The 14,932-nt window shown below is 55.8% G+C and overlaps 1 protein-coding gene across 1 annotated transcript; it reads left to right on the top strand.

Annotated features, from left to right (window-relative positions):
* The first annotated feature begins 10 nt into the window (after positions 1-10).
* On the top strand, positions 11-14,277 carry COQ9 (coenzyme Q9). Its single transcript, XM_055146341.1, has 9 exons — positions 11-101; positions 4,048-4,216; positions 5,799-5,934; positions 9,830-9,972; positions 10,157-10,241; positions 11,113-11,217; positions 12,210-12,365; positions 12,943-12,996; positions 13,688-14,277. The coding sequence occupies exons 1-9, from the start codon at positions 32-34 to the stop codon at positions 13,721-13,723; spliced, it is 954 nt and encodes a 317-aa protein (XP_055002316.1). The 5' UTR covers positions 11-31; the 3' UTR covers positions 13,724-14,277.
* Positions 14,278-14,932: the final 655 nt, after the last annotated feature.

The following is a 14,932-nucleotide window of genomic DNA, read 5'->3' as shown; positions in this document are numbered from 1 at the left end:
CGTTGCGGCCACCCACGTGCCCGCTTCCAAGATGGCGGCGGCGCTGTCAGGGGCGCTCGGCCGCGCGGGCTGGAGGCTGCTGTCGCTGCGGTGCCTGCCCGGTGAGGGGGCGGCCGAGCCCGGGGGGCTGCGAGGCGCGGGGGCGCGCGAGGCCGGCCGGGCGGGCTGCGGGGCGGGGGCGGCCGGAGGGCCGGTGTCCCCGCGGGCAAGGTGAGGTGAAGGGCGCGGGCGCGCGCCGCCGGGTGTGGGCAGCGGGCCGGGCGGGCGTCGGGGTCAGTGCGCCCGGGAGCCGCGGGCAGCGCCCTCTCCCGCCCGCACGGACGGACGGACAGACGGACGGGGCGCCGCTGACGAACGGACTCGCAGCCTGTCTCCACTCCCCGGCAGACAGACAGACAGACAGACGCTCGGGGCTCTGTGTGCTAGCCGACACACAGCCTGTCTCCGCGCCCGGACGGACAGATGGACGGAGCGCTGCTTGCTGAGAGGCACACGCAGCTTGTCACTCCCTGACAGAGACAATCGGACGGACTGACGGACAGAGAGCGCTGTTCACTAACTGACAGCCTGTCTCCACTCCCTGACTGAGACAGACAGACGGACAGAGCGCCGCTTACTAGCGGACACACAGCCAGTCTCCCCTGTCTCCGCTCCTTGGGACAGACGGTCCGAGCGCTGCTTGCTAACGGACACACAGCTTGTCACTTTCTGACAGACCGACGGACAGACTGACGGACAGAGAGCTCTGTTTACTAGCATGCAGCCTGTCTCCACTCCCGCGGCAGAGAGACAGACGGACAGAGCACTGCTGACTAACAGGCACAGCTTGTCTCCACAGCCCGACAGAGAGAGGCAGGCAGACAGACAGACAGCAGAGACAGACGGACAGAGAGCATTGCTTACTAGCTCACACACAGCTTGTCTCCACTCCCCAGCAGGGGCAGACGGATGGATGGACTGACTGACAGACAGAGAGCACTGTTGACTGACTTACGCACAGCTTGTCTCCGCTCCCGGACAGACTCCACAGACAGAGAACATTGCTCACTAACCTACAGTTTGTCTCCACGCCCCCACTCAGACAGACAGACAGACAGACAGGGCTGCTTACTAACGTGCTTGTGTCTTGTTGTATAAGCCTCTCACTGCCCCACCACACCTGGAATCCTCTAATACCTCGAGCCTCTTTTCCTACTATCTAGCCACTCTTTTTATCTGTGCAAATTCTCCCAAATGGGACGTCTGCTTCCCAGAGGAAACACTGACCACTGTCACCTGCCATGAGTAGAAGTGAGAATGGGCACATCGGCATCAATATGTAACTAATGACATAAATACTCTCCAGTACCGCTAGTATACCATGAACCACAGTGGTGCCGCTCTAGTACTTTGGCGCCTCCCATCCACACTCACTCTTCTGTTTTTTAAATATTTGCTCACTTTCACCTGAGTACTGAAAATATTGGTGATTTTACATGTACCGTTCCATGTCTTTTCAAACTGTTACCAAAGTGGCCCCTGGGAGGCCCTTTTTTAAAAAACACATACACAAAACTCTAAACTCCGTCTGTTTCATGAAGGTGGTACCCGCGAGCAGCAAGTCCACTCCCCAGTATCTGCTCAAGTTCATTAAAGCTTATGTCCACAAAAAAGGTCTGTGCATGTTTGCTACTAGCTATTTTATTCATAATAGCCAGCAGTGAGTGAGACAGCCCAGATGGCCACCAATAAAATAGTGTCTCTTAGTACTCCAAGGCAATAAAAAAAAAAAAAATATGAGCTCTGACTTACATAAAAATAGGCATCGGTCTGAAAACTATACTAAGTCAAAGAAGTCAACACCAAAAAGGACACGCTGTATGAGTCTCTTTAGATGGCTAGGACAGGCAAGGCTAAACTGAAAAATTCAGAAGAGTGTGGGTGGGAATCCCGGGAGGAACTGACAGCAGTAATCTCTGGAGAGAGGTGAGATTATGCAAGTGTATTTATTTGTCAAAACTTAGCATTGACCCACTTAAGATTTATACATAATGTCTAAATGTCACCTCAAGAGTAAATAATTGGACTTACAGGTTTGGAGGAACAGTACAGTGGATAGGGCTCTTGCCTTGCACATAGCCAACCCGGATTCCATCCCCAGCGTCTCAGGGTCCCCCAGGCCCAGCAGAGTGATCCCTGTGGGCAGAGCCAGGAGTGAGCCCTGAGCACCTCCAGTGTCGCCCACAAAACAAAACAAACAATGGGAACTTTTGTTAATAGTCATCTAGCGTGTTTACAGAAGAGTCAGAACCGAGCGCCTAGTGGGCTGGATCGATAGTACCATGGGTAGGGGGCACTTACCCGCGCCTGTGGCCAACCCCAGTTGGATCCCCAGCACCCCATATGGTCCCCTAGCCCCCCAGGAGTGATCCCTGAACATAAGAGCCAGGAGTAAACCTGAACATCCCTGGGTATGGCCCCAGTAACCAAGACAGAGAATCAAATGCCAGGGAATAAAATGTACCATATAGGGGGTAATGGAAGGTCTTTAAGACATTTCTTCAACTTGTCTGTAGTTTGGAATTTTGGAAGTTTTGTTTTTGGGGCCACACCTGGTGGTGCTTATATCTTCCTTTTGGCTCTGCGCTCAGGGGACCATATGGGGTACAGGGATAAAACCCGGGTCAGTTGAATGCAAGGCTGTGCCTTTGCCATTGTTCTGTTGTTTCCTCTCGTTTGAGGTTATTAGTAGTGAAATGTTAGGGCAGAGAAAGCACTCGACTCCGCTCAGTGGCAGAGTGCTGACTTTGCATGGACGTGGCCCTGGGTTTGACCCCTGGCGCTACCAAGAGAAAGCTACCGAAAGAAAAAGCATGAGCCTTTCCAAAGCACTTTCCGAAAGGAAATGGAGCTGGGGCTGGGGATGGAGCTTGATGCCTTGCTTATGTGAGACCCTAGGTTTAGCCCCCAGCACCGGGGCTGGAGACATAGGACAAGGGACAGGGGGCCCGCCTTACACACGGCTGACCCTATTTGAATCCTTGGCCACACATGTCATCCCCCAAGCACTGTCAGGAGCACTGCTGTGTAGATCCCAGAGCCTGACTCCACCACCACCCCCTCACCAAAAGATCCCCAATGTCCCACATACACAAAAAGAGACAAACATAAGAGGGAGAGTAAATGAGGTGCAGGAGGACAAAGAACACAACTGGCTGGAGAGTGTTGTGAGTGCAGGTGGCCCAGAGTCAGTTTCCTGAACCACGTGTCCCCTGAACATCAAACCAGGAATAGCTGCTGACCATTGCTGGAGTGACCCAAGAAAGTAGTGGGTGTAGCAGGCGTTGAAGATGAGAAAGCAGAGAGAGACAGAGAGGTCTGAGCAGTTGCTGTGGAAACACCGGGCTGTGCTCACAGCGCACAGACCGACGCGGGAGTCAGTGCTTGGGTCTTCTCATGTCTAGGCCAGTTCCCTTGCCACAGACCAAACCTCACACACGCAGAGCAGGTGTCCGACCCCCAGGCTCTGTCCCTGGCCCAAATGGCTAAGTCCCTCTCACTTTCTCCTAGGCTCCACAGCATTCCCACTAAGAAAATAGACTCTCAATTTTATGTTTTTTTAAATCATGGACGTTATTTTGTTTTGGAGCCACACCCAGCAAGCTCCTGGCACTGTGCTCAAAGATCAGTCCTAGCGGTGCCCTGGGGACCTTATGGAGTGCCAGTGGTAGAACAGGTAGGCCCTCTGCAAAGCATGCACCCTACCACCGTGCTATCACTCCAGCCCGAAAATACACTTTGGGATAAAAGTGGCTTATAACTCACGCAGCTAATGTATGACAGGAAAGGACCGCAAAACCTGATCTTGTTCCTGACCTCAGACTTGTCACCACATCGCACCACCCACCTCTCAACTCGCTCAAGATTCGTGTCTAGGACTCAGCACTCGGGCGCGTGGTTCTGAGTTGGCTCCCGCCGTGCCAATCTCCATCATTTCGTATCCCGCCTGCTCATCAGAGGGTTTTCTCTGCTCGGTGTCCCTGACTGACCAGCCCGTTTGTGTTGTAGTGTCCCGCTGCCCACCAGCCCTGGGGCGCCAGGCTTTCCACGCTTCAGCTCTGCAGCTCAGATCTACCAATGAACAGAAGCAGCCGCCACCCCACAGCTTTCCTCAGCAACATTCCGAGACACAGGGGGCCGAAGAACCCAATCCGGCATCGGCTCGCCCACCCCCCAGGTAGGCCTCAGCAGCCCTCTCCCAGGTGCTTGTCCATCTCGCACGCTTGACTCTCCTTCCCTCCTCTGGGTGACCTCTAGCAGGCAGCTGGTGTTTGTAAAAGTTATTCTTGGGCGTTCTTAAAATACGTACAGAAATGTGGCTGGAGTCACAGTGTAGTGGGTAGGGCAACCTGCCTTGCACGCAGACGACCTGGGTTTAATCCCTGGCACCACATATAGTTCCCCAGTTCTTCAGGAGTGATCGCCAAGCACAGCTGAGTGTGGCCCAAAACCAAACCCAAAAAACAAAAATTATCAGGTCATTTATTTGGCTATTTTTTTTTTCCCCTCAGAAGGAGGGGCCACAACCAATGATGCTCAGAAGTTACTCCTGGCTCTGCACTCAGGAATTACTCCTGTTGGTGTTCAGGGAACCCTATGGGATGCTGGGCATCGAACCTGGGTCAGCCCCACGCGAGGCAAACACCCTAACCACTGTACTATTGCTCAGCCTAATCTGATTATTCTTTGAGATATTTCTCTGAGCGTATATTATATTTAAATCTGTATGTCTAGCACCAGAAATATCTCTCTGATATAGGAGATGTAGGTATAAGGCACTTGCCTTCTATGAGGCTGGCTCTGGTTCGATTCCAACACTGGGCCTCTTGGCACTCCCAGGAGTGATTCCTGAGCACAGAGCCAGGAGTAAACTATGAGCTCTGTCAGGTGTGGCCCAACCCCTCCCCTGTTAAAAACCAAAAAGCCTCTATCCAAGATGATTCCATTACACTGTGCATGTTGTTACTGAGACTGCTTTCCCACTCAGGTACATCTTGTTAGCAATATGTTTTACTATCTTTCATCATCTAGATAAGATACACTCTTTTAGGAACCAGAGAGGTAGTACAGTGGGGAAGACACTTGCCTTGCACATGGCCGACCCTTTTTCGATTCCTGGCACCCCACGTGGCCCCCCAATAACACCAGGAGTACTCGCTAAGCACAGCCAGGAGTAAGGCCTGAGCGCAGCTAGGTGTGGCCCAAGAAACAAAATAGAAGATGAGACCAGGGCCACAGTACAGCAGGTAGGGTGCTTGCCTTGCAACCTGGGTTTGATCCCTCAGACCCCATATTGTCTACCAAGCCCACCGGGAGTGATCCCTATATGCGCAGAGCCAACAGTAAGCCTTGAGCAACACCTGTTGTGTCCCAAAAAAAAGAGAAAAGTTTTAATGAGGCTCTCAAGAGCAGCAGTTCAATTATATCATTTTGTATATTAATATTGATCCATGCTATGGACCATACAGAACTTGTTGCTGCATCCCACAGCTAATGACTATTATTACGGTACCAATTGGCAGGGGAGCAGTTTCCCTGAAAGCAGGGAAGTCCAGAGACTGCTAGAACATTAGCATTTTCCTCCCATGACCATATTTCACACCAGACACTAAGCACTGATACTCACCCTGAGCAGACACCCTTTGAATGGGTGTAGAGGAGGCGCAGGGCCTCTGGTTTCTGGGCGGAAACAGTCCGTGTCCCAGAAGGCAAGGTGAGTGGGGCTCCATCCCCGTGTCTGTCTCGACTTTGGGCCTCAGGTACACAGATCAGGGTGGCGAGGAAGAGGAGGACCACGAGAGTGAGGAGCAGCTGCAGCAGCGCATCCTGACGGCAGCCCTGGAGTTCGTGCCCACCCACGGGTGGACAGCGGAAGCCATTGCGGAAGGAGCCCAGGTGTGTGCCCTGGGCCAGGACACGGCCTCAGGCTGCTGCTGGCTCAGCATGGGGCCCTGCGCTGCTGCCCTTGCTGAAGGTTTTGTTTTTTTCCCCCCAGTAGTTTAAAAAAAATTAAAAGGCGGGATTGGAGCAAAACATACGGTGGGTCGGGCATTTGCCTTGTATGCAGCAAACCGAGGTTCAATCTCCGGCATCCCATGTTGTCCCCCGAGTACCACCAGGCATTTCTCCTTAGTACAGAGCCAGGAGTGACCCCTGAGCATCTCTGGGTGTGACCCCATCCCCACCCCACGCCCCCCTCAAAAAATAATAGCCAAGGGAAAAGTCTTTATTTTTCATGATGCTGGGAATGAACACTAGAGCCTCGCTTAGGGAAAACCTGCCTCTTCGTCCAACAGCCTGCTTTATTTTTTTGTTTGGGGGCCACAGCCCTTAATGCTGGGGATGGGGGTGTCGCTGCAGGCAGTGCTGTGGCAGGTTTGGAACCATGGAAAGCAAGAGCAACCATAACCCCCTATTATCTCTCTAGATCCCAGGGCTCTGTTTTTTTTAACGTTAAATGACGAGACCAGGAACTTGGTACTTGAGAGTTAGGTTCAGAAAGCAAGTAGCCCTTCAAGACAAAAGTTGCCTTTTATATGGACCAGAGCCATACATAGTATAGTGGGTAGGACGCTTGCCTTGCAGGCAGCCCAGCTGGGTTCAGTCCCCGGCACCCTTTAGCACCTTACTAGAGTGATCCTTGAGCACAGAGCCAGGAGTAAGCCTTGAGCACCGCCAGGTGTAGCGCAAAAACAAAGAATCGCCTGTTATCAAAATTGTCGCATTTCCCTGGGTCTAGGATGCAAAGAAGCATGGTGAGTTTGTGTGTCCCTGAATAAAGGAGGCCGCCTGTGAAAAGTGACATAGCCAGTGAAACTGGTTCATAGGGATTGTTTAAAATGCTGCATCACTGAGTACATCTCAGAACTGGTGAAACCGTGGTGCTTGAAAACTTTAGCCGCTAGCCCCGCTGCCTCTCTTAATGAGTCAAACGGCATTCCCTCCTGCTAGCTTGCTTTCAGTTGGGTGACTGTTCCTCCATGGCCTCAAGGGAAGCCAGGTGCTGACTTCCATGATGCTTCCGAGTCAGAGGTTCACGTCTCCCATCCTGAGTTCTCTGCCAGATCATGTCTCCCATCCTGAGTTCTCTGCCCGACATCGGCTCTTGAAACAGGGCTGGAGAGATGGGACAGCAGCAGATCAGGCACTTGTCTTGCTCGTAGCTGACCCAGGTACGAGCCACAGTCCCTCCCAGCCCTTCAGGAATGCGCCCTGAGCCCAGAGCCAGGAGAAAGCCGTGAGCACTGCTAGGGGTAGCCCCCAAACCATGAAATGGGACAGTCCCTGCCATGCAGTTTACTTAGTATTATCTTTAATATTCACATTGTTTCCCCCTTTCCTTCATTTTTTTCCTTTTGTGTGTGTGGGACCACACACAGCAGTGCTCAGGGGCTCGGGTACCAGGGATGGCACACGGGGTTCCCACATGCAAAGGCTGCGTACGGTGACCCCGGCCCCCTTCGTGCTGTTGTTGTGATGGCTGGACCTCACAGACACGCTGGGTTGTGACTGGCACTGGGGGATCCCACACTGGCTGTGGCACTCACGCTCTGGCACTCACACAGTGCTCTCCAGGGCTCTCACACCTCACTCCTCCCATCCACTGCTGTGGTGCTGGGAGGGGGGTGGGTGCCAGACAGCACAGCCACTAGGATTGTGCTTGGTGCATGAAGGTGGCACATGGGGTAAGACCCATCACCTCTCATTTGTGGGGCCGGTGCTTTGGCCCCTGAGCCGTGTTCTCAGCCTTGACTGCTTTACCGAAATTTAGCTCCCCACCCCCACCACCCACCCTGCTTCTCCCAAGAGCATGTATGGTAACATAACAGTGATTGTTTTGTTTGGGGGCTACATCCAGTAGTGCTCAGGGCTTACTCCGGGCTCTGTGCTCAGAAGGACGTTATGGAGTGCCAGGGATTGAACCCAGGTCAGTTCCACGTAAGGCCAACGCCCTCCCCACTGTCCCATCTCTTCAGCCCCTCAGTTACATGAGTGAAACATGTGCTCTGTGATGGCACTGTATGCCCAGTGTGAAGACTGAACACTACAGACACAGGCAAGATTGTGAAAAGCACCTGTGATACTCCAGAGAGCCTACTGTTGCCATTCTGTGCCTATTCTTAACATTTTAATCTATTTATTTTGGTTTTGAGGGCAGGGGCGGGAGGGGTCGCACCTCGCAGTGGTCAGGATTACTCCCATGTCTGGGGTTGGTCCTGGGAGTGTTTGGTGGAGCAGGGATCGAACTTGGGCCTACTGTATTCGAGGCATGTGCTCCAGCCCATTGAGCCCTCTCTCCAGCCCTCCTCACATTACTGGGGTGGTGACATGGTTTGATCAATACCCAGTGTGCTCGGGGCTTCTTCCTGACTCTGCACTCAGGGATCACCGCTGGCGGTGAACACTCCCCGCTGTGCTATCACTCCGGCCCACAGGTAGTTTCGAGCTTTGGTGAGTCGGTGAGTTCTTGGGGCCAAGCACGGAGTGACTTCACACAGGTCTGACATTGGGGGGATTTTTCTGGAGAAGTGCCAGGGGCCAACCCCAGATCGACAAATCTGAAGCAGGAACAAATCTGAAGAGGACTTGAAAAAAGAGAGAAATAGGGGCCAGAGCAGTAGTACAACAACTGACAAGGTGCTTGCCTTGCACATGGCTGACCTGAGTTCAGTCCCTGGCATTCCACATGGTCACCAAGCACCATGAGAAGTAACCCCTGAGAGGGTTACGACACCCCACACACACCAAAAAAAAAAAACACCTAAAAAGAACAGACAGAAATAAGAGAAGAAAGCATGGAGCCAGGGGGCTCACAGCCTCTGTTCTTCACATACAATACTTATTGCTTACGACCAGTAACCTCCAGAAGAACTTTCTTTTGATCACGTGCCTGACTCTTAATCTGTCAGGGCTAGACTTTGACACCTCCAAGGGCCTTACTATATCGACACACACGTCTTTGTGATAGGCTTATCTCCAGGGGAGATTCTTCCGGGAGAAAGAGCAGAGATAGAGCCATTGCAGGACCCGTCTGGGCGCCAGCATTCTGGGGAGAGGCCGCAGAGGCCGCCCAGTCCTTTCCCCCATCTGTCCGAGAGCTCTGGGCAGCTGGGTTAATAGCCAGAGTCCGAAGAACCTCGGGCACAGTCTTCTCGGACGGGCCTCTCTGCTTCATCCATTGGGGGGTGCCCAGGCAGGACCCGCAACAGCTCAGCAGCCCCGAGAACACCTCTCCCTCTTTCCCGTCAGCCTGGGCAGCGATCCCCTGAGGGCCAGGGTTGGGCATCAGTGAACGTGGTATCCAAGCCTGGCGGGGTGGCGATGGTTCTGGTGGGCCAGCTTCACCTCAGTCACCTGGATCCGGCATGACGAGTGGGTGTGGGGGGTGCAGCAGTCAGGGGCACACAGCTTCCTTGCCCTCTCAGGGACTCCAGTTCAAACCCCTGCACCCTCCCGTGGCCCCCTGAGCTCTGCTGAGTGCAGACCTGGAGGCCCCCTACATACCGCTGGGTGTGACCCAGATGTCCCCCAGCACCACTGGGCCTGAGCAGCACCTCGCTGCTGGGCCTAAGCACTGAGCTGTCCCGACCCCATTGTTTAAGTATTAGGGAGGGGTGGCCCCCAACTTCCCTGATCCCCATTTTGGAGGCCCGGGGGGCTGGAGAAGTGGGAGTGGCCCCCTGGAAACCCAGGTCCGTGGGCCTGCAAGAAGCTTGTGATAAGCAGGTGATAAGCAGGAACCAGTCACCCTGCACTTGTCAGCCACTGTTTTCTCTCTGCCCCTTTGCAGTCTCTGGGGCTCTCCAGGGCAGCCGCCGGCATGTTCGGGAGTGACGGCAGTGAGCTGATACTGCATTTTGTGACCCAGTGCAACTCGGAGCTCAGGCGGCTGCTGGAGGAGGAGCAGAAGCTGATACAGCTGGGCCAGACAGAGTGAGTCTCCGGCATTCCCTGCTCAGGGCAGGGCTGAGGCTCACGGCCTGGGTGAGACTGACATGGCTGCTGCCTGACTGCAGGTCTGCTGGGCCCGCCTCCGGTCACCTCCGCCGGGCAGTCATCAGTCTCACCCCGAGCCCAGGCCTCTGACTAGAGCCTCACTGTTTTATGTTCCTTCTAGGAAGAAGCCAACAGACCAGTTCTTGAGGGACACCGTGGAGACACGGCTGAGGATGCTGATCCCCTACATTGAGCACTGGCCCCGGGTATGAGGGGAGCACGCATCACTCTTCCTTTGTTTGGGGGCCACACCCAACAGTGCTCAGGACTTAGTCCTGGCTCTGTGCTCAAGGATCACTCCTGGTGGGTCTCAGGGAGCAAACACGGGTCAGCCACATGCAAGGCGAGCTCCCTCCCTGGTCTGCGATTGCTCCAGCCTTCTGTTGGGAAACTTCTGGCATGTCATTGCCGTCAGTGGACAGATGTGTTTGAATACCTGTAGGACACCTGCCCCAGGCGGGAAGAAGGAGGTGCACAGTGGGGTTTAGCTGCTGTTCACCGTCGTGCTGGGTTCTCACACCTCCAGCCCCAACTCAGGTCACCTCCCAGTCAACAGGAAGTGGTCTTATCACTTAGAGAATCCAGCCCGCCTGGACCTCTTGACCACCTCCCACAGGCCTCCACCTGTGGCTCTGGTGGTGGCCAAATGGCAAGACCATCTATTCTCCAGAGTTGGTGCCCGCTAATGGGGCGTCTCTAGATTGTGCCACCGCTTGTATTAGAGAAAGGATTTGGGGGTTCGGGTAATGGGCATCAACCTGAGTTAAGCCAGGCTGGGGGTGGGGAATCAATTGGGAAGCTGCATAAGGTCTCCCGGGCAGGGGTGCTGCAAGGCCTCGGAGGGACCCCCAGGCTTTCCTCCGTGTGCCTTCACCTCTGTCCCTCAGTGCACGGGACAGGGACTTTCACAGAATTCCACTGGGCCTGTGGGGGGAGAATGTGCCCCCAGCCCTTCTTGGCTGGAGTCAGGGTCGACCCATCACCAGGCTCCCACACAAGTGGGTAGCAGTGATGAGTCCCCAAAGGAGACCCTTTTGGTGCCTCGAGCACACCCCCATTACCCTCTCCCCTCCTCAGGCCCTCAGCGTCCTCTTGCTGCCACACAACATCCCGCCGGGCCTGAGCCTGCTCACCAGCATGGTGGACGACATGTGGTACTACGCCGGCGACCAGTCCACTGATGTGAGTGCCCCCCACCCCCAAGCCCGCAGTCGGAGTGGGGCCTGTGTTTCTTATGCAGTCAGTGCCATGTCTTTGATCCTCCCCCACTACCCCAGGTCCCCTGAGGGGCCCTGCTTTGTCCTTCTGGTCTGGGGAGGACAGACTCCGGCTGGAGGTGTCCTTTGCTTCCTGCGGGGCTCCGGGCCCCCCTGCCTGGCGCTGCTGTTTCATCGTGGTTCCTCCCTAGCCTCCGAGGGCTTTCAAGGGACTGGTTTTTGAAAAGATGCCTTCGAGATTCCCCAAGCCTTAAAAAGCAGCTGCCCCTCCCCACCAGCCCGTCTGACCTGCTTTGCTGAGAGATCAATAAGCCTTTAAACAGGCACCAGGAAAGAATCTGGCTTGTTAATGCTATCATATTTCTGGTAGGAAATGAAAAGAGAGAGCGAGACCATCATAAAAGAAATTAATATGTGATGGTGCTTTGTTGGAACCCAGGGTGGGGAGACAAAAAGCTATTCCCAGCACACTTCTAACGAAGTGCTTTAATCAGCTCCCACCCCCCATGGGAGTACACTGCCGACGGAGAAATTAAGCAGTGAAGAAATGAAAGGAATAAAGCTCAGCGCTGCTGATGGGGGCTCTGGAGACCAGCCCACCAGGACGGGCAGAAGTGCTGGAGGTCTCAAACCAGGCATCCTAATCTGCCCACTGCCCCCTCCGAGCCCACTTGACCAGAGCCCAGGCCTTAGCCTTCGACCGCCCCAGCAGCTCCCAAACAAGGGGGCTCCGAGCCAGGCCCCCCGCTGCTGTTCATTCACCGTTCACGTTCCTGACCCTCGCTTCAGGTCCACGGGCTCTGAACCCCGGGCAAGTCCGGGAAGGCTGGCGGTGGTGGGGTCCCCAGGGCCCTAACAGGGCAGGCCGTCGGGAGGAAGCTCAGGTCAGTGGGGTCTGGGCCCCGCCCTGACCCCAGCAGTTGTGGTAACCACACTCCCCGCCGGCCCTGCCCACAGTTTAGCTGGTACACACGGCGGGCCATGCTGGCGGGCATCTACAACACCACCGAGCTGGTGATGATGCAGGACTCGTCCCCAGACTTCCAGGACACTTGGCGCTTCCTGGAGAACCGGATCAACGATGCCATGAACATGGGCCACACTGCCAAGCAGGTAGCTGGGGCTCGGAGCCATCTGGGGGGCTTCCAGACAGAGCACGGTGCCCTCCTGGGGCCACAGCTGACCCCCTGTCTTCAGCCGACTGTCCCGAGGGCTCCAGAGGGAACCTGGCTGCTGCTTCCTCCGTTTGAGCCTTTGACCGTCTGTGCCCGGGCATCCTCAGACCCATCCTTCGTCCCCAGGGCCCTCTGGCTTCCTTGGGGCTCCTAAGCTCCTCATCCAGCTCACCTTTGAACCCTGTTTTGGGGGGAGCCAGAGAAATAGTACAGCGTGTGGGGCACTTGCCTTGCACGCGGCCAACCCAGGTTCAGTCCCAGGCATCTGACATGGTACATGGGGCCCCACCAGAAATAATTTCTGAGTGCAGAGCCAGGAGTCAACCCCAAGCATCACCAGGTGTGGCCCAAAAGCCAAAAAACTGAAACTTTTTTTTTTTTAATTGAATCACCGTGAATTACTACCACCAGGTTACAAAGTGATTTGCGATTGAGTTTCAGGCATTCAGTGCTCGGGCACCCATCCTTTCACCAGTGTCCCCTTCCCTCCTGAGCCTGACTCTGACTCCTCCTAGGTCAAGTCTACGGGCGAGGCGCTGGTGCAGGGACTCATGGGCGCAGCGGTGACGGTGAGTGCAGCCCGGCCCACCTCCCCTCTCCCATTACCACCCCCATCTCCTCCAGTGCCCCCACCCCCCTCAGGGGCCCTGAGAGTCTTGAAGTATGCATCACCTCAATAGTCTCTGAGCCTCAGCCGGAAAGCTAATAAATAACCTGCCCGGGCCGGGGAGACAGCACAGCAGGGAAGGCACTTGCCTTGCTTGCGTGTGGACCCAGGTACCATCCCCGGCACCACATACGGTGCCCAGGCACCACCAGGTGTGGCTCCCACAACAGAAACAACAACAAAATAATACAGCAGAAGTTCAGTCTGTCTCTTTATCTTAAAAACTCAAACTCTTTCTCTTTCCCCATCTCAAGAAACAGCCCTGGGGGCCGAAGCGATAGTACAGCGGGCAGGGCGTATGCCTTGCATGCACCCCTGGCACCCCATATGGCTCCCCAAGTAATTGCTTGGGGATTTGATCCCCAATATCAATTTGATCCCCACATCCCATATGGTTCCCCTGGTAATCGCTGGGTGTGACTGGAAAAAAGAAAAAAGAAAAAGAAGAAACAGCCCTGATTCTGGGGGGCCCTGTGCCTATTCTCCCAGCCTCATTCCTCCCAGCTCCTCACCGCCACGGCCCTGCTGTGTCCCGGGGGTGGGGGGTTCTCGGCAGGCCAGGACCCCAGCACTCTCGGCTTCTGTTTTCCCAGCTCAAGAACTTGTCGGGCCTCAACCAGCGCCGCTGAGCAGGATCGACCGTGTGCGTGCGCAGATGCGAGCCCCCGAGGATGCACAGGAAGGGGCTTCAGAAAGCACGTTGGTGTCCCCCATGGAAAAGGGGGACACCAGCCTCTGCAGCCACTGCCCCCCTCCCGCCTGAATGCCCCGGGGCAGCTGCTGAGACGCCGAACTGGGCCTGGGCCCCTTCTATAGTCCTAGTGCCAGGCCCGGGCCCCTGGTGCCTTACAGCCTTGCGGCCGCGCCACAGGAAACACCTTCAGCAATGGAACCCGCAGGGCCCCGGCACCTTCTTCATGCTGAACCCTCCTCGGAAGGCTCTGGGGCTCCTCGTGCAGTAGAGGCTCACTTCACGGGCTCTCCGGGGGACCCTCGCCTCTCCCTCGTCCCAAGAGACTGCCGGGCACCCCACCCGGCCCCGAGAGTCTGCCTCCCCGAGTCCGGCACAGGTGCTCAGCCAGTAGAGCAGGTGCTTGGGTGCTCAGTCCATCCTGCTGGCATTGCCGGATTATGGAGGAGCCTGGACTCCGCCGGGTAATAAATACTCACAGCCGTTCCCTGACGTATGTGTCATTACTTCACCTCTGGCCCACGGCGGATGTCCAGGGAGGCGGTGAAGTTGTGGGAAGGCGTGGGGCCAGCAGTCTGAGCTCCGGACCTGGGGCTGCCCCGCCCAGTGGGCAGTTCCTACCACTCTGCGTCCCTGGGTCCCCTCAGTGAAGCGTGCGTCCCAGTCGCCTGCCCCCTCTCCACTAGCTCCCTGCGCTGCTGCTGCTGGCCCTCGCCCAGGTTTTCAGCCAGTCCACGTGCTGGCTTTTACCCTCCACACTGCCTCCCTGCACGCGGGGCTCAGCCAAGCAGGTCGCTCTCGCCGGGGTTTTTGTAACCCAAGATCAGAGTCGAGCGGCCCCAGCAGCAGGTGCAGGAGGCTGGGCGGCCTCGGGCTGGGGAGGGGAGTCACAGCTGCCCTGTGTTCTCTCCAGGCCAAGAGCACACACTGGCTGGAGTGCGCTGACCTGACCTCCTGCGGGCACCAGGGCCCCCACTCCCACCCCATCTCCAAACACCGACCCCTTGAGGTCAGGCTTCAATGTGTTGGAAGGTCCATAGCCTCTGTCCTCCACTGGCACAACTTGCCTGAGCCGACCGACCAATGGTCAGTGGGCGTTTGCAGGCTCCTGGTGGCCTCTCCCTGCAGTTCCAGTTCTTTTCAGCTA

This window comes from Sorex araneus, chromosome 8 (genome assembly GCF_027595985.1).
Source record: "Sorex araneus isolate mSorAra2 chromosome 8, mSorAra2.pri, whole genome shotgun sequence".
Lineage (NCBI taxonomy): Eukaryota > Metazoa > Chordata > Mammalia > Eulipotyphla > Soricidae > Sorex > Sorex araneus.
The sequence above is the reverse complement of the archived record's forward strand: the minus strand, read 5'-3'. Positions and strand labels throughout refer to the sequence as shown.